At 48.4% G+C, this 18,473-nt stretch overlaps 1 protein-coding gene across 4 annotated transcripts in view; it reads left to right on the top strand.

The window, feature by feature from the left end:
• Positions 1 to 15,163, top strand: part of NAP1L4 (nucleosome assembly protein 1 like 4) — a 47,972-nt gene extending 32,809 nt beyond the window's left edge. For 2 of the 4 annotated variants that reach the window (XM_025355436.1, XM_025355438.1), the window contains 6 exons: positions 335 to 480; positions 3,417 to 3,439; positions 4,464 to 4,583; positions 7,231 to 7,260; positions 8,034 to 8,090; positions 13,963 to 15,163. In XM_025355436.1, coding sequence (XP_025211221.1) covers positions 335 to 480; positions 3,417 to 3,439; positions 4,464 to 4,583; positions 7,231 to 7,260; positions 8,034 to 8,090; positions 13,963 to 14,001 — 415 coding nt within the window. In that variant the 3' untranslated portion in view covers positions 14,002 to 15,163. Of the gene's footprint in view, positions 1 to 334; positions 481 to 3,416; positions 3,440 to 4,463; positions 4,584 to 7,230; positions 7,261 to 8,033; positions 8,091 to 10,035; positions 10,074 to 13,962 lie in introns of all 4 variants that reach the window. The other 2 variants (XM_025355439.1, XM_025355437.1) reach the window with 2 other exon arrangements.
• The last annotated feature ends 3,310 nt before the right edge of the window (positions 15,164 to 18,473 follow it).

Here is an 18,473-nt window from a genome sequence, read left to right as displayed (position 1 = left end):
AGGACAAGTTCTTGTGCATCGTGCAGACTTGACAGAAGGGCTTTGCCACAGAATACACATTTCGGAGTCTTGATGAAATGTCTTGGGAAAATAATACCATTGTTCCAGAAGTCTGAAGTTTGAGGCAGTGGTCACACCCAAGTTGAAAGAGGACCAGGCCATTTCTCTTTTGCCAACCTCCAGATGAACTTCATGGGCCATTGTATTTGGTTTGCAGATTGGTTTTATTTAGTTTTCCAGGTTTGGCATAGAGCTGTGGTTTGCTTCCTGCCTGCATTTGTAATGGATTTTTCTCATGGATTGTGTGTTCATGACAGCTGTCTTGTCCTGGTAGGTGTACCATTGACTGGAAGAAAGGAAAGAATGTTACTGTCAAAACCATCAAGAAAAAGCAGAAGCATAAGGGTCGAGGCACTGTTAGAACAATTACGAAACAAGTACCCAATGAGTCCTTTTTCAACTTCTTCAATCCACTGAAAGGCAAGTCTGTTGGTGGTTAATATTCATTATGTACTTGTATAAAATAATTTTGGTCACCTGATAGATTCCTAACACCCAGAGACTTTAGTCCTGTTCTTTCAGGCAAGTGTGGTCAGTAGGGGCACATTGCTGTGTCCCAGGCTGTTCTGTTGGTGCGCTGGCAAGTTTGTTGTGGCGGGCAGAGGTAGCTAGGACAGTAAGAGTATGATTGTCATCTTCTGCAGGAAAGGGAAGAGCTTTGCTCTGCTTGGCTGCAGCCCAGGCAAAAACTTGTAGTTCTGTTTTAATAAAACTGAATGGAGTGTTTGCACCTGGGCTGCTTCCTCACCTGAAGTACCCTTCTCCACCAGTTGGCATTTCTGCCCCTCTGTTATGTCTGTTTTGCACCCCCCAGAGACCACTCCCAGCCTGGGAGAGCTGCTGGGTTTGCTCTCCAGGTACCCGTTACTGCTGTACGCTGGTTCTAGTTGTGCCGCTTTTGGATCATCTGCTTAGTCCCCCTTTTCTCGTAATTTTATTTTATGCACAGTTTGATAGAAGTTTTTGGAATTTATATATTGTGAGAAACAAGTAGTTGGGACTTTCAGTTTTGAAAAACATTGGCAGAATCACAGCTTGGAAGCTGCTTCCATTTATTTATTTATTTATTTAAATTTTCCTAAGTGGTAAAATAAAGATGAGACCTTTGAACTAGTAAAGATTGACCAGTTGATTTTGAGAGTAAATTACTTGGGATTTTTCATATAATTTCCTAATCATGAGAGAATGTGAAGTTCAAACTACTTGTCAGTGTTAAAATGTCCATATTCTCTTTAATTTCCATGAACAAAAACATAATTTGAAGTGAAGAGATGCCATCCCCTGCTGCAGATAATCAGTTAGTGTTTGTATGTGGGGCCACAGGGCGGCTCTCTTCTCCAATCTGAGTGTTTAATTTTTTTGATTTTGTCTCTGAGCTTAGCACCCTTATTTATCAAGCTATCCTTCAGAGTTCAGTTCGTTATTTTAATTGTGGTGCCTATTTTCTGCAATTAGACTTTGAATATAGAAGATACAAATATATATGGTTTGGGGAATGAGAGCAGTCATAAAATTAGGTATTACATTTCATGTTCTTTTGCAAGATTCCTTTTAGACATTTGGGTTGGGCATATTGGAGATTGTGAATTCACCGTGAAGCAGGGGGCTTTACTTTCTGGAATCACTGACTTTTTGTAGGAAGTTTTCTTAAAACTGATTTAAAAATAATTTTTTGTTGGGCGAGGTAGCTCACGCCTGTAATCCCAGCACTTTGGGAGGCCGAGGTGGGTGGATCACGAGGTCAGGAGATTGAGACCATCCTGGCTAACATGGTGAAACCCCGTCTCTACTAAAAATACAAAAAATCAGCCAGGCGTGGTGGCGGGCACCTGTAGTCCCAGCTACTGGGGAGGCTGAGGCAGGGGAATGGCGTGAACCCAGGGGGCAGAACTTGCTGTGAGCCGAGATTGTGCCACTGCACTCTAGCCTGGGAGACAGAGCAAGACTCCGCCTAAAATAATAATAATAATAATAATTTTTAGGATAAAAATGGAGTTGAAAGTGGACTCAAGGGAATTTTTAAGTGTTTTTTTTTTGTTGTAGGTTCTAAAACTTTATGGTTGCACAACTCTAAAGTTAACACACTGAAAGTCATAAAGTTGTACATTTAGAGTGTATGCCTTTTGTGGTATGTAAATCCCATCAATAAAGCCACTTTTAAAGTAATCAAACACATAATACCATATGGTAAGTGCTATGAAAAAAATTGAGGATGGGCAGGGAGTAGGTAATGGGGTAGTGAAGGAACAGACAAAATTAACTCCTGTGGTATGAAGTGAAGGAGGCATTAGCTAGTGAGTCCAGCTCTGTCTTTGTCCTTAAAACTACAAAGCCAGTCCAGAAGTATGAGTGCTGAGAATCCTTGTGCTGATTCATGACCCCGGCCAGAGTGCCCTGGGGAGCATGCTGCTCCAGCGTTTAGACACCCAGCCATGCCCCTAACCCATGTCTTAAACCCCCGGGTGATGCTGGCACACCGAGGCTTGGGAGCTCTGCCTTGCTCATGGGTGGTGTTTACACACCCAATGCTCATGTCTCAGCAGCAGACAGCAAGTGCTGCCAGGGTTGTGGTCGCTTAATGGGAAGAGAGACTCAGAAGAGCCCAGTGAAGATTGAAAAGGCAGGTATGAGACTAAGTAGAGTAAACATTCAACTCCTGATGAAGGTCAGGGTCTTGTAGTAAATGTCTCTAAAATCAGGGGGTTGGATCGTGTACCATTTGAATGTTGCATGGCTTCATTGAGTGTGGTTAGAAGTCCCTGTCTGTCTTGGTGTGCTTAGCTCATCTAAGCATCAGCTTTCACTGAGGAGCTGCGCCACTCTACGGGGGCACTGGTGGGCATTTCAGCACTCTCCAAACAGTTAGAAATGCAGTTTCTGCCTCGCCGAGATGCAGTGCCTTAGTAACACTCACAGCTTATAAGGCTTAAGGACTTTCTCTTTCTCTCCTGCACCATCATGTATAGTTCTGCAGGACATGAGTTAAATTTCTCCATAAAGCACAAATGCACTGAATGGCCACATGGCCATGGCCTAGGGGCTGTTTGCCTTTCCTCCTGTTAATATATTAACCCTCTCAAAATGATTTTCTCAAGCTTGAGTGCCAGCCCATGGCACGTGATGGAGGAGAGGGGAGGGGGGCATAGAGGCACTCAGGCCAGCTTCAGAAGTGGTGGATGGAGCTTGCGACGATGTCTGTCAGGAGATGCAAGGCTTTGGGGATTTCTAGTTTAAACCTCAAGGTGAAAAATGTTACATTTTGTCTACCAGCACAACTTACTCCTGTGTGGGCTTTAAAATTCTGGGACTTGTCACTGTAACTTAAATATGTTTTGTCTTTTTTTTTTTTTCCCTAGCATCGGGGGATGGAGAATCACTGGTAAGATTTGTTGTTACTAGTCTGATTTTGCTGTTGAAGTCTCTCCTGAGTGAATGTCTACTTGTCTGCTTGTTTAAAAAAGTCCAGTCCTGGCTGTGTATGGACTGCGTATGCCTGTAATCTTAATGCTTTGGGAGGCTGAGGTGGAAGGACTGCGTGAGTCCGGGAGTTTGAGACCAGCCTGGGCAACATAGCACAGCCCCATCTCTACAAAAAATTAAAATCAAATAAATTAACTGGCCGAACACAGTGACTCACGCCTGTAATCCCTGCATTTTGGGAGGCCAAGGTGGGTGGATCACCAGAGGTCAGGAGTTCAAACCAGTCTGGCCAACATGGTGAAACCCCGTTTCTGCTTAAAATACACACACACACACACACAAAAATTAGCTGGACATGTTGGCAGTGCCTATAATCTCAGCTACTTGGGAGGCTGAAGCAGGAGAATCACTTGAACCCGAGAGGAGGAGGTTGCAGTGAGCTGAGATCGCACCACTGTATTCCATCGGGTGACAGAGGGAGACTCCGTCTCAAAAGATAAAATAATAAATTAGCTGGACATGGTGGTGCACTGTGTAGTTCCAGGGTCACTGGGGCCCAGGAGCTTGAGGCTATAGTGAGCTGTGATTGCACCACTGCACTCCAACCTGGGTGATAGAAAAGTAAAAGTACGTGTTTCATATGTTGGTTTCAGTAGCAAACGTGTAGTGCTTTAATACTGCCCGTTCCCCATGTGTGAGACTCTGATACCCCCTACTCTGAGTGAGACCTTTGGACAAGTGATGGAGCTGTGAGGCCCTCAATTCCCACTTGCTCTGCCATTTTGCTTCAGTAGCTCTTTAAAGCTGCTTGCAGTTGTTTTAAAAGGGCTTTGAGTATCTAGTGGCTGTCCCCCAGCAGTGCAGGAGTTTGGTGTTTTAAGTCAAGTAAATCATAAGTGAGGGGCTGAGGTTTAGCTGAGGGTGGTGAAGCAAATGTTTTTATCCCATTAAAATGAGTTAACACGTGGGTTTTTCCTCCTCAGGATGAAGATTCTGAATTCACATTAGCCTCTGATTTTGAAATTGGACACTTTTTCCGTGAGCGGATAGTCCCGCGGGCTGTGCTGTACTTCACTGGGGAGGCCATAGAGGATGATGACAATGTATGAGGCTCGGGGAAGGGGGGCTCCCACCTGGGTGCTTATCTCTGTTGGTGCAGAGTGGCCCTGAATTGTGGCTTGGGAAACCCCCATGCCTAATCTTTTTATGACATCATCAGTCAGATACGTAGTCTAAGCTGCTGTCCTTGTTGTGGGGGGAATATACTTGAAGAGGAGAGATCTGAGGAACAGAGCAGAAAAAGCAGGTGTCTGTGAGGCAGTTTCAGAGGTGATTGCCAGTTTCCTGTGTGAGCCCTGCCTAGTGATTCAACAGTATTCTCTAAAAACCTAAGCTTCAGGGTACTTCTGAACATGGGGAAAATCTCTTTCATGGAGGTCTGACCACAGCAAACACTTATTGACAGTGGACTCATGCCAGTCTGTATTTCATCAACCCAAAAGAAATAGAAATTCCTGAACTTCTATCTAATTAGGTAAAAAGGAAAAAGACCCGTGCTCCCAAGAAAACAACAAGATTGCACGTCACTTTCCTTTCTGGGCTTGAGGGAAGCCAGCTCTTCCACGGTGAGAACTTGCGGGCACACAGCCCGTGCACCACTCAGAAACTCCCATCCTCACCAAGGTTCAGGCAGCTTCAAGTCTTCTTGATCTGTGGAAAAATAAAGTTTTGTTTTATAGAATGTTACTGGAAGTGTGTTCTAGATGACATTCTCTTGCTTGTGGAGCTCTTAGGTTTTGTGGCTGCGCTAAGTTTCTTTTCTTAGACGGGCTGACCTGTTGGGGCTTCAGACAGGGCAGCAAGAGCCTAGGTGGGTTCAAGGGCCTTAGCCCCCTGTGGCAGTAAAGACCAACATCTCCTCACACTTCTCCCATTGTACTGAGTTCCACCAGTGGGGAGAACAGGCCAGCGTGCTCTTTGTCAGCTGTTAGGTCTTAGACTGTTCGTTTAACTTCTAAAACTCAACTTGCTGGCTCATCCCTAGGCTGGGAGGTGATTGTAGGTCAGGGAACATGGACAGTCAGGTAGCTGCCAAGACATAGTTTTACGGATTCTAGACCAGCACTTTCCAATAGAACTTCCTCTGTTGATGGAACTGTCCTCTGCCTGCTTGGTGCAGCGCAGTAGAACTGACCACTTGAGGACTTAAAATATGGCTGCTGTGACTGAGGAACTGAACATTTCATTTACATTAGTTTAAGTTTAAATAGTGAGCTAAGGGCTAGTGGCTACACATTGGAAAGCTTATCTCAAACTTTTTTGATCATACACCCATCAGTTTAAAAGACTTGAATATGCATGTGTGCTATTTGTTTACTTACATGCGATGTCTGTACTACTGGTGAGCACTGTGCCACATTTGCTTATAGTAAATGTGTATTTCATTCATAATATGTTCAGCACAGGTACTACTGATAAGCAGTGTCATTTAGAGGCTAGAAGTGCCAGCTCAGATTAGACTGCTTAGACTCACATCCCCACTCTCCCCCTTAGTAGTTCCACCACCTCCTTAAGCTTCAGTTTCCTCAGCTATAAGTAGAGCTCATGGTGAAGACTCTGATTACTTGTTAAGCCCTTAACATGGCACCTGAACATAGCCCTTAACATAGCACCTGGCACAGAGCAATGACACAGTAAGTGTTGGCATAAAAAGTCCCACCTGCCCAGGTGGGTGATGCATCTGGAGCAGCCGCTGTGCACAGCCCCTCAAGGGCGAAATGCTGTCCTTAGAGCTTTGGAATAGGCTCTGGAGCCTGCTGGAGGCCCATTGGGATCTGACCTGAAATGGAAGATCATTAAGAAGTCTTTCCCTGTCTGATGCCAGTTAGGATCCTTAGAGCGAAAGGGCGCTGCACTGTGGTCACGTCTCATCCTGGCTGCTGCGTGGCGCCAGGAGGCTGTGCAAACTGTGTGAACTCCACACCAGCACAGTAAGATCCTTCTAAGTTCCACTGAAGTTGGCTCTAAGGAATACATGGTGTGAGCTCAACAAAAAGGGAAATGTTGATAAATGAAACTGCATTTTCAGTGTACTACCCTGGTTATGCAACCAGTAGTGATAAGATGGTTTTGCTTTTAATGCAAGTTTCTTGTTTGAAACTTGATTTTCAGTCTGACCAATGATGTCTTTGGATGTAGGAGAAACTGATTCAAGACAATTGACTAATGTTGGAGGTTCACTTTTGAGCACCTTAGTGTTTAAAGATTAAACACCAAAGTTTTAATATATTTCTACTAAGTTTTTTTTTCCCTTTGTGTGAGATGTAAAATGATACCCAGGTTCCTGTATCCAATAACATTATGCTACTGGTTAGATCAGCCTTGTAAAAACTTTAAGGAAAGCAAATTCATTGGTTTACACAAATCTTTTCCTGTGTGCCTGCTCCTTGTGTGAGAACACTCAGGGCAGAGCTGTGGTGCCAGGTTCCCAACTGTGTCCAGTGTACAGCCTGGCTGACCAGCTTCCTATCCTATTCCGTGTTTTGCGTGACTTTCAATTTCCTGGCATGCTTTTAAAATGCATTGCACACAAGCAAATGACTCCTCAGCCAAGCGAGGCCCAGCAGGCAGCGTGGCTGAACTTTCTGCTCTTCTTAGGCTTGATCAGTGAGTCATTTGATGGGACTGGTGTCTCCGGCAGGCTGCTGTCATGTTTTGTAAACTTAAAAATGTTTTTCTGTGTTTTTCCAGTTTGAAGAAGGTGAAGAAGGAGAAGAGGAGGTAAGAGACAGGTTTATGCAGTGCCACTTCCTCCCTGAAGTTGTTTTTTTGGCTTTCTCTGCTTGAAGGTTATGGACTCACAGGGCTGTGGTGCACCCATTTTTTGTGACGCTGTCTTTGACTCTAACAGTGTTCTTAAAACACTAAGCAGAAATGCATAGCAAATGCTGTGACAGTTTTTGACCCTGCAGTTGGCTTATGAAAATGTATCTTAGAAAATAATCATTTAGGCTGGGCGCGGTGGCTCAAGCCTGTAATCCCAGCACTTTGGGAGGCCGAGACGGGCGGATCACGAGGTCAGGAGATCGAGACCATCCTGGCTAACACGGTGAAACACCGTCTCTACTAAAAAAATACAAAAAAAAAGCTAGCCGGGCGAGGTGGCGGGCGCCTGTAGTCCCAGCTGCTCGGGAGGCTGAGGCAGGAGAATGGCGGGAACCCGGGAGGCGGAGCTTGCAGTGAGCTGAGATCCGGCCACTGCACTCCAGCCTGGGAAACAGGGCGAGACTCCGTCTCAAAAAAAAAAAAAAAAAAAAAAAAATCATTTAACAAAATCTACTTTTTCAGAATTGTGTTTCTTTTAGGGCTATCTGTGAGAATAAAAAGATACCTAGAAATAATTCTAAGTGTCCAGAGGAAGTGATGAGTCACTTGTGGGTAGCAGTAATTGATTTCCGTCTAAGGCAGTGTATTGCTCCGTGTGTTTGTGGATTGTGAACGCCACAAGAGTTTAAATCTTGTCATTCCAGCTAATTCTCACTTTTTAAATATAGGAATTAGAAGGTGACGAGGAGGGAGAAGACGAGGATGATGCAGAAATTAACCCCAAGGTTGGTAACTTTGGGGCCACCCAGACCTACTTATTATGCTACACTCTTAGACTTTTAAAAATGTTCCCCACTTTGAGGCAGTAGTGTCAACAGTATTCATTGTTCCCTAATTAGAAAGTTTAAAATGTGTCGGAAAAATACTGGAATGATTATTCAGGCACTGTGTATATAATTTGAGTGTTGAGTATTCAGTAGAAGCTTTTCCAGCTATATCAGGCTGTGTCTTAGTTACGTAGACTCCTCAGTGGAGCACCTTGACTTTCCCAATGTTTCATTCTTTTAAGGTAAGGTAGTGATTTAACTGACAACATAAACTTTTCTTTGCGCGTGTTTGGAAAAGGTGCAAAGAAGGGACTTGGGGGCTTTTTTTGTTAAGGAGCAGAATAATGGGGTTGTGGGCATCATTTGACAGTTGCAGTTGAGCTAGGCATGCCCAGATGGTGTGTCTAGATATCTCATCTGTCTCAGATAATTTAAAATATATTGGGAAGGTTTACTAAAGAAAACTGAGTTGGAAATGAGTGGCAACCCCATTAATTTTACCTGCAAATTTAGATTTTTATTTGTGGTCTCAGAGTAACTTAAGGTACTTTGACCATTTGACACATTTTAAAATCAGAACTGCTTAAATGTCATCCTACAGCTGTCATAAGAGTTTCCTCTCATAAAACATGAAATGTGTAGTTCCTTATGGGCTGTCAGAATACTAATGTTACCTGGTGTTTTTGTAATGTGTCTCTGTCCGACTAGATGTTTTTTGCTTGTTTTTACCCTTGTTTTTGGAGTGTGCACTAAGCTGTCAGTGTGATATCCTGGCTCTGTCATCAGTTGGTTGAAACCAGCTATTCCCATGAATGCGTGTTCACAGTCGTGGTTCCTTCAGGGAAGGGATGGGAGAAGAGCTTTTAAAACTTTTTTGAGAATGTGTCTTATAAAGACTACTCTGGGAATAATATGCTCATGGAAATGTTCATCTTCTAAAGGTTGGCCTGTTGATGTGGGAGGTCTCTGCTGAAAGTGTACCTGTGCTCAGCACCATGGTGGTGGGCGGTGAGGGCTGTAGGAGATCAAGGCCTGGGTCTGCCTTGCGTGGATCACAGTGTAGGGACAGGGAAGATGAGGGCTGTCAGTCAGCCAGTGAACAACGCTGGGGGAATAAATGCTGCCCATCACTGCTCTGCAGGGTGTCTGATGGACCCAAGGGCCACGTGTGTTTATTGGGCCATGTTTCTACCTTGTGGGCGCTGAATGGACACTTTCAAGGTTGCAGTTGTAAAGCAAGGACTGGGGGCAATTGGCAGGGCCACCTCCTCAGACTCCGCGCACAGCTGCCTGTCCTTGTTGTACTTGTCTCTCCCCCTCCCTATATTCTGTGCCTCGGCGTCTCTTTTCCTCCCCTCTGTTGTTTGTTCTGCTTCCTTCTGTCACCTTGGAGAACCTTGAGTCTCCTTTCACGTCCCAGGTTTCTAAAAGAGCATTCTCACCAGCCATTATAGAGAACATGACGTGGTGGATTACAGGCTAACACGCCATGAGACTGCTGATAGGTTTTGTTGGCTGGGGGAGAAAGGACTAAAAACATATACAGGCTAATGGTGTGAATGAAGTTCAGAGACGGCCGGGCATGTGTGGCCGGGATAAGGCCAAGCCTGCTATCCCTGTCACATGCACCTTCCAAAGGGATGGGCAGTGTTAGAGTCTGTGCAAGCAAAAGAAAACAAGGAAGGAAGGGAGGTTTTAGTATTGGGGGCAGTCTGATAAAAGCGAAAATCATGCTTCTGCCCATTTTGAAAGTATGATCTGGTGTTGAAGTTGTTCACCCCGAGTTCAGTATCTTGCAGCCCTTTTGTATCATGAGAAATTGTGGCCGTTGCCTCCTGTATAATTTTGTGCATTTCATTTTCTTTCATGCTGACAGTTCCTTTCAATTTTTTTCCCCATTTAGGTGTAATTTTTGTCTGTTAATCATTCATACGTTTCTAGGTAAGGTGGAATTCCATTCATACCTAACTTCCAAACTTCTGATCTATACTTTATACAATGCATTGTTTTGACTTTGAATAAAGAGGGAGTTGCTGTCCAGGCACACTCACTGTGTCACAGGTTTGACATAGAGCTTTCTGAAGAACACTGTTTTTGTACAGATGTCTGTTACATGTACTTTAAAAATCAACGAACCAAACCTAGATTTGGTCCCTGCTTTCTGAGCCCAGTGTTTCTTGCTAACCAAGTAGCAAAGATGTAACTTGGGTGTTATTTTCATTGCTGATGGTACTGCTTTCCAGCAAGAGGGCCCTGGATGGTTAGCAGTCTGCAGGGGGGCGCACACAGGCCACCATAAGGAAGCAGTCCTTGCAGAGCGCATAGCACACTGGGCCCAGCTGTGCTCAGAACACATACTGTGGCAGTTGAAATCAGCCCACTGTCACTACCAGCACGTGTCTGTTGAAATCTACACTTTCTGAATTCATGTTCTGTGCAGACCAATAGGTACACAGAGGAGTAACAGCTTTTACTGTGCCAGCATTTTTTATCTGCAGTGTTAACTGGCATCTGTTTTGGTGTCAGCAGTAAAAAGTACTGTTGTGAGGTTGGCGGAGAATTCTCCAATTGAATGAAGCAAGAACCAGTTGTAGATTAAAACGAGTGTCACTAATCCTGGAAGCTCTTTCCCACCCCCTACTTTCTTCAGTCCCTGTAGCTCTGCCCTGTCCTGGAATGGCTGACAGGAGGCCGTAAGTAGACAGAGGCCCTTGTCCGTGACGAGACCCGTTCACTCGTGGCACTCGTGGGATGTTGTGGGAGAAAGCAGAGAGGTGGGAACAAGAGGTGCCATGAGAAACCCCACGATTGTAGCAGGGCCTCTGCATGCCGGGGTATGTAGGCACTCCGATTTTAAGGGTCTCATCATGGAATGGCAGCATGATCCTGGCAGCCCATAGACCAGATGTCCTTGAGGTCTTAGCACCACCGTCTCCCTGTCTTCCTCATGTAGGCTGCTTTCATGGGAAACTGATGCGTACATAGGGCAGATGCAGCTCTTGGAACGATTTTGTTTTCCAGGGCCAGGTTTGAGAATTTGCCTGTATGTTTAAAATTATGTCTAGCTGCCGTTAATTCCCGTTGTCCCCTTATGTCTGAAGAATTTAGCCACTCCTGTTCCACCTGTACCCTCACCCACTCCTCCCATGCCACCAGCTCTTTTGAAGAGAATCCTCGGTGCATGCCACCTGTCCGTATTTCAGCATGTGTCCCTGGAAGAGAAGGGCAGGGTGCAACCCCGAGGAGTGTCACCCTGAGGCCACTGCCTCTTCAGCCATAGAGCTCTGGGCACTTGGGGCTTCTTCACCAGCACAGCTGTGGTCGAGTGTGTTTTAGTGGCATGTCTTTGTTGCCTTTCTCAGGTCGAGTGTTATCTGTTAAAACCCCACCTTTTAAATGGTCCCATGAGACATGAGATTTTTTTCCTATTAGTTGGTACCTTTTAAAATGCCAGCTCCCCCTCCCTTGATAATCTTAGCGTCGATGAATGACCCAACCATCATTAAAATCTATGACATGAGATAAAGGATGCTTCAGTTTAGGAGTTTAGGTGCAGTTTTGTTTTTTTGTTTCTTTGTTTTTGTTTTTGGCATGTATCACAGGCTGAAAACAATTGGTGTCTCATATGTAAAATTCACTTCTAAAACTGTCAGTCACTTGCAGAAGCTCCAGCGTGCTGTGTGAGCACCAAAGCCTGGCAGGAGTGGGCCACGTGCTGCCTTCCTGCCCAGAGGGGGCTGTGCCCTCAGGCACGGGGGAGGCAGCTCTTCCCAGAGCCAGGTGCCTGGCCCACTCCCCTCCAACAAGGCACTGGGTCATGACACCAGTCTTGAGAGTCTGTTCTATGTGGACTCTATTCCCTCTAGAAGTCTTTACCCAGGATATTGGTTTTATTTAGGACAGATGAATACTACGTTCTCATGGTTGAAAATGCCTGTTACTTCATTTCTGCAACTTAGGATAATTTAGATTTATTTCTGGTTGAGCATTCCAAATCTGGAATCCTCCCGTGAGCATTTTCTTTGTCTTGGGTTCCAGATTTTGGAGTGTCTCAGATTTGGGATTTGGGATGCTCAATCTGTGGTAGGATAAATTATAACCATCCTGGCTAACACGGTGAAACTCCGTCTCTACTAAAAAATACAAAAAACTAGCCGGGCGAGGTGGCGGGCGCCTGTAGTCCCAGCTACTCGGGAGGCTGAGGCAGGAGAATGGTGTGAACCCGGGAGGCGGAGCTTGCAGTGAGCTGAGATCCAGCCACTGCATTCCAGCCTAGGCAACAGAGCAAGACTCCGTCTCAAAAAAAAAAAAAAAATATATATATATATATATATAAAATCCTGTGTATGACATGACATAGTATTTGCATAACTTAAATGCACATAAAGATGGAGTCTGTCACCCTGTTACCAGCCCCAGTCTTCCCCGTCCCTGCACAGCTCCTTTACTGACCTCCCATTTTCTAGGCATGTCCCTTGGTGGAGGCACACTGCTTTGTCCCACTCCTCCCCTCACTGCGCCTGCCCGGGGCACGCTGCATCCCCCGCACTCTTCAGGCCAGTGGCTCAGTGCCCTTGGCTAGTACACTGGGCCACCTTCAGTCTATCCTTGAATGTCAGATTGACAGGTCTCAGTTGATCTTTTTGGTGAAGGTTTTTGGTCAGTGTCATTTTGTCTCAGCCAGGCTCTTTAGGCAGCCTGTGGGGTGGCTGAGATTGGGAGCTTAGACCAGGGTTCAAGGTTATTGATTTTTTTTTTCATCTTTTATACATATCTTTTTGACTATCCCTTAAATGTGATTTCCCAAAGAATGAACTGTAGCCTCAGCTTATACCATGGAAGATGTCAGTTATGTTAACCCAGCTTATACCATGGAAGATGTCATCTGTGGTTACCCAGGGGTCTTTCTGCCCCATATAGTCCAAGTTCTTGGGTTCCATAGGCACGCTGGATTAAGAGCAGTTTGTAATCTTGGCCAGAAATCACAGGTTATAGGTCCATGAAGTTACTAGCTCAGGAGCATTAGCAAGATCATGTCATATTTCTTAGGCTATTGTTGGCCTCCACACAAATTCATGGAGTTGCTGGATGTGGTTTAAAGAGTACAAGATCTCTGTGTTAGATAATATTGGAGTTAATCCATTCCTCTGGGAGGGGAATCGTGTCCTGGATGCCGTTACTGGAAGGATAGCATTCCCCCTTGGTGAGACTGTTAAGAGAGTGAGTGACAGATGGAGCTCTTGGGAGTGGCAGCCCGTCATTTGTTGGTGCAGTACAGACCACCAGAGAGGATGGATCTGCTGTGGCACAACCTGGTAGTACAAAGAGCAGGAACCTGCTAGAGGAGAGATTTGCTGTCCATGAGCGCCAAGGGTCCGGCCTACCCTGAGACAGATGTGCCCTTGAGAAATGAGGACTGTCGGCACCAAGAGGGGTTGCCTCTGCGGTGGCCTTCGTGGGTGGAGCTGCCCATGTTGAGCGCACTGTGCTCTGTGTGGGCAGGAGTGCCGGCTGCTTCCCAGCCCTTTAATGGGCAGCCTCCTGGAGCTTCACCACCCCAAGGAGCCCCAGAACCCTCCTGCCAAACATGACATGAATTTGAATGCTTCAAGGCATAGCTTTAAAAACAAAAAAAGCAGCCCTGCTTTGACTGTGCAGGGATAGGGGGAGTTAGCTTTGTTCTTGTCACTATTTTTAAAAGTATATTTGCAGTAACCATTTTTTTCAATGAGAATGAACTCATTCAGTCTTGGCTTTCGTTGTTGATTGGAGCTAATTGGTGAATGGAGCTGGCTTTGTTCTCTACAAGCCTTGTCTTTTTCGTTGACAGAAGGAACCCAGCCAGCCGGCGGAATGCAAGCAGCAGTAGGAAGCGGAGGCGGGTGCCTGGCAGACCGACTGTCGGGACTCCAGGCCTGTGGGCGGGGCCCCGGTCCTTGCCGCAGCACAATCCCGTCGACAGAGCTTACTCCATCTAACTCGTTTTCAAGTGCATGATTTTCACTTTCACTTTTCCTTTTTCCTTATTATTTTGCTTAACTTGTACAGTGGCAACTGAAATGCATTTCAGAAATAGGAGGTTTCGTCCAGCACCCTCTGCAGCCTTGGTGCCTGTAGCTCTGGACTTGCCTGGGCCCTGTGGGAGGGCCCCATAGATCACATCGGGGTGGGGGGGGTCACCTGGCAAAAAGGGCCGAGGTCTGATGTGGTTCCCAGGATCTAGAACCTCTCCCGCCCTCCTGCAGTTGGACTGAATTCTTCCCTTTCATTCGAAGAAACCCACTTGCTGTTTCCAGCTGCTTAATCTGCCGAGTGTGCAGCCTGCGTCACCTGTTATATGCTAATCATCTCAGAAGGGCTGTGTAGAGTAGGGCTGTGTTCTTCTTAGGATGTTGCTTCTTGATTTTCTTTTTTTAAGGGGTGGGTCAGGGTTGTGACACACCAGCCCAGGCAAGAGCTGCTGCGGGTCACCTCATATTTATTTATCCCTTCTTGCCTGTGAGGACTGCGGCCTTTCGCTGTCACTCGTCCTTACCGTTTCTGAACCACCTTGGTGACCTGAGCGGGAAGATGTGCCACTTCCTAGCAGGAGCAAGGCCTGTGCGGAAGAAACGCTGCTCCTTGCCACCAGGGCTGAAGACGCGAGCCCGTCCTCGTGACGCAGGCACCGCCCTGCTGCCGGAGCCGGGCTTCGGCGGTCTTCTCCAGTGAGGGGCTGGGCTAGGAAGTCCTGCGTTTCAGTTGAGCGTATGAGCGTCAAGTCCTGCTTTCTCAGTAGCCCCGTTGCTGGGCCCCACCATTCATCCTGTCTGAAGGTCCTGGGTTTGGTGTGACCGGTTGGCGGCTGGTGGGTGGGATTTCCAAGTGGGGGACGGCACTCTCCAGCAACCTGGGGATGGCCGTGTCCGCACCAACCAGGCCTGTGGAGAGTGCTCAGCCTAACCTTAGAACACATTTGTAACTGAATACAGTGTTTTCAATTTGTACAGAATAGTTAGAATATTCTATTAAAGTTGTGAAACATGGAGTCAGCACTGTGCCATGTCGTTCTTTGTAGGGGAATGTGGTGGGGAAGCAGGTGGGTGCCATCTGCTCCCCTCCGGCGGCTCCTATGTGCTGTACAGCCTGTTGGACTCTGTTGAGCCCTGGGTATTGGTGGCTCCAAGACTGGTTGTACAGTTTACTTCTGAGGCCTTGAAAGCTCAGTTTGAGGCAGAGGCTGCTGTAGCCGCCCCCACTACACCTTAGTCACTGCTGTATGTAGGCAGCTTCACTGTGGGCCCAGGGGAAGACCGTTCCCTCCCCCAGGAGGGGATCATTTCTCAGAGTTAGTGGGACTGTGCCTTGTCGATCCAGAAGGCTCCAAGAGGAGAACTTCCTGATAAAGCCCGTATTAGGTCTGTCTGCTGTCTGAAGCTCTTCCCGGTGTGTCTTCCATCCACAGTGAGAGGAGGCACTCCACTCAAACACCTGCCGCACTGGCGCTTCTTGACCTGACTGTGGGAATCCCAGCCTTGGCAGCGCTGACTGGTGAATGAAACTCCATCATGAGAAGGCAGCCATGGAGCTGGCTCATTGCTCCCCACATGGCTGGCCCTGCCCTGCTAGGGTGCTGCTCACCCATGGGGCTCACCCGTGGGCTGCCTTCTCCCTGGGAGCAGCAGGAAGGGGAGGTGCAGGCTGGGAAGTGAATGTCCTTCCAGCATACCCCCAAGGGCTGTGGAGCCTGATGTCTGTGCTTCCTGCACCCGTTCCTCCGTCCCCATCCTGTGAAGTACCTGGGGGAGCTTGGTCTCAGGCTCCCCAGCCTCAGGGTGGCCCCATGGGTGAGCAGCACCCTGGCCTTACTTGGTCTGCCCAGGGTCAGACCCCATAATCCAAAGGGCAGGTGCCATTTTGCAGTGACCCCCCATCAGCTGGGGAGATGAGAGCCCTGCACACTGTCCTGTCCACTGGTTGCCCAACGTGCCTTTTAGGAAGGGCTCTATAGGCTTGTGGAGTGCCCCTCACTACCTAGCTGGGTGGTTTTAGATCAGATTTGCACAAGTGGGGAAAAGGGGATGTTAACATTGTGGTTTCTGGGGATGGGGGTATCTGGATTTTCCCTTTTGAGTAAGAAGTGTGTGAGGACCCTGCACCTACCTGCCGTGCATCCTTCACAGAGCTGGGTTCTTGTGTCCCCCACTGAGTCTGACCCTTGGGAGTGCATGGTTCGTGGATGCTGCCCAGTTCCAAGGACATCATCTGGGTGCAGGACCTCAACATGAAGCCCGGGGAGCTGTGGAGGCCTGAGGGTGCAGGTGCCTGGTTTCCCCCAAGACCTCAGCACCTGGCCTCTGTCACCCCTGCATGGCCGCTGTCCTGCCTGCTCCCCAGGGTCTCAGGAAAGGGAAGGTCATTCTCCAGTGGCCAAGGAGCCCAGGAACCCTCCCAGGCCCAGGCCATTGTCAGCTCCGGGACCTCAGCCATGAGTGGTCACAGAAAGTTGCTGAGTGGTTGAGAGGTTTGCCCAGAGCCACCATCTGGAAGGCAGCTGGGAAGTGGGGGCTTGTGGTGGCCACCCGGCCTGGCCTGGGTGAAGGGTGGCTGCTTCCCTTCTGGTCCTGGGGGCCAGGGGGTGCCGCCATAGAACCTCAGCTCTGCTAGCCGGGCCCCTCCTTTGTCCCTGCTGAGCCCCCTGCTGGGGAGGCAGACATTGACCGTCCAGCCCCACCCCAGCCCCTGCCCTCCCTGTGGCTGTTCACCCTGTGCGGGAACTGAGACTCAAAATGAGTGGTGCTGAGGTCAGGGCAGGAGTTTGGGGAGCAGCCCAGGAGATGGGAGGTGGGGCCTGGGGCACCCCCCTGCACAGGTGGCTGAGACACTTCTGTCGACTGCCATCACACGGGTGCTTCTGGGCAAGGAGCGAAAGAACCCACACAGCAAGGAGGCAGGCACGGAAGACGGCCTCTGGAGGGCCCCAGTTCTGTCTGGTTCTAGAGCCTGCAAAGCTACAGTGCCGGTGACTGCCTGGGAGGGATCTGGGGCGGGGGGATTGACCAAGGAACCCTTTGGAGGGATGGAAGTGATTACACAGGTATATACTGCTGTCAGAATTTTTGAGTTACCTCAAAAATGGGTATATTAGGTTGTTATGTAAGTTAGTCCTCAATGAAGCTCAGCTTTTTTTTTTTTTTTTTTTTTTTTTTTGAGACGGAGATTCGCTCTTGCCCAGGCTGGAGTATGAGTACAGTGGCATGATTTCAGCTCACTGCAATCTCCACCTCCCGGGTTCAAGCGATTCTCCTGCCTCAGCCTCCCAAGTAGCTGGGATTACAGGCATGCACCACCATGCCTGGCTAGTTTTTGTATTTTTAGTAGAGATGAGGTTTCACCATGTTGGCCAGGCTGGTCTTGAACTCCTGACCTTGGGTGAACCACCCACTTGGCCTCCCAAATTGCTGGGATTACAGATGTGAACCACCACGCCCAGCCTGAAGCTCAGTTTTCAGAAGTCCCCAAAACAGGGTGATTCCACTTAAAATTCTGCTTTTTCCCTTGAGTCAGGAGCTGTGACCCCAGAACCTGACGGCTGCTGCTTTCCCCGGCAGGGTCACCTGGGACCCTCTTCCACAGCTGCCTGGCATGTGGGTCTGCGGGTGGTGTGTCCCCCAGGTCGCCCTACCTGGCCAGTCTGCTCTCTAGGCTCATGGCCCCCGTTTATGTGGAGCTGGGACCAAGCTGACATCCCACCCTGCTCCTGTCCTGCTGCCCAGCAAACCTCTCCATCCCCAAGGGGCCACCCATGGGGCCAGAGCCCCCTTCCCCAAGTCCCAGGTCCAGGGCTTCCTGCCACCCCACCCATGTTGTCCCTCTCTCGAAATGCCCCAGGCTGCCCCCAACCCCATCACTGGACAGGCTGAGTCAGCCTGGGCTGCCAGGATCCAAGCTTGCCCCTAAGGTGGGAGGCAGCCAGGGTGAGTAGGTGGAGCCCCTGGCCTCTGCCTGGCTCATCCAGGCACACCTTGATATTACTGACCTCTGACCTGCCCCTGCTGGGTCCTTGGCTTGCCTGGCTCTGAGTCAGGAGTCAGGGCTGGGCAACCAGGGAGCAACAGAGGAACAGCCGGGGGCAGCGGTGGGAGAAGTGACCATCCCAGACTCAGCCAACCACAGCTGCAGTGCCCTGAGGGAGCCCTGGGCCTGCGGAAGGGGTTGCTGTGTGCAGAAGCCTGTGGCTCCCCACCAGCCAGCCCGACCTGGCCACAGCCTGGCATGGACTTCGGCCTCTGCCCCAAAGCCCTCAGAACAGGTGCCTTCCCAGGTTCCTTCTGCTGGAGCAGGCACCTCCTCCCCAACCTG

The sequence above is a fragment of the Theropithecus gelada genome, chromosome 14, assembly GCF_003255815.1.
Source record: "Theropithecus gelada isolate Dixy chromosome 14, Tgel_1.0, whole genome shotgun sequence".
Classification (NCBI taxonomy): domain Eukaryota; kingdom Metazoa; phylum Chordata; class Mammalia; order Primates; family Cercopithecidae; genus Theropithecus; species Theropithecus gelada.
This window is presented reverse-complemented; position numbering and strand designations above follow the sequence as displayed.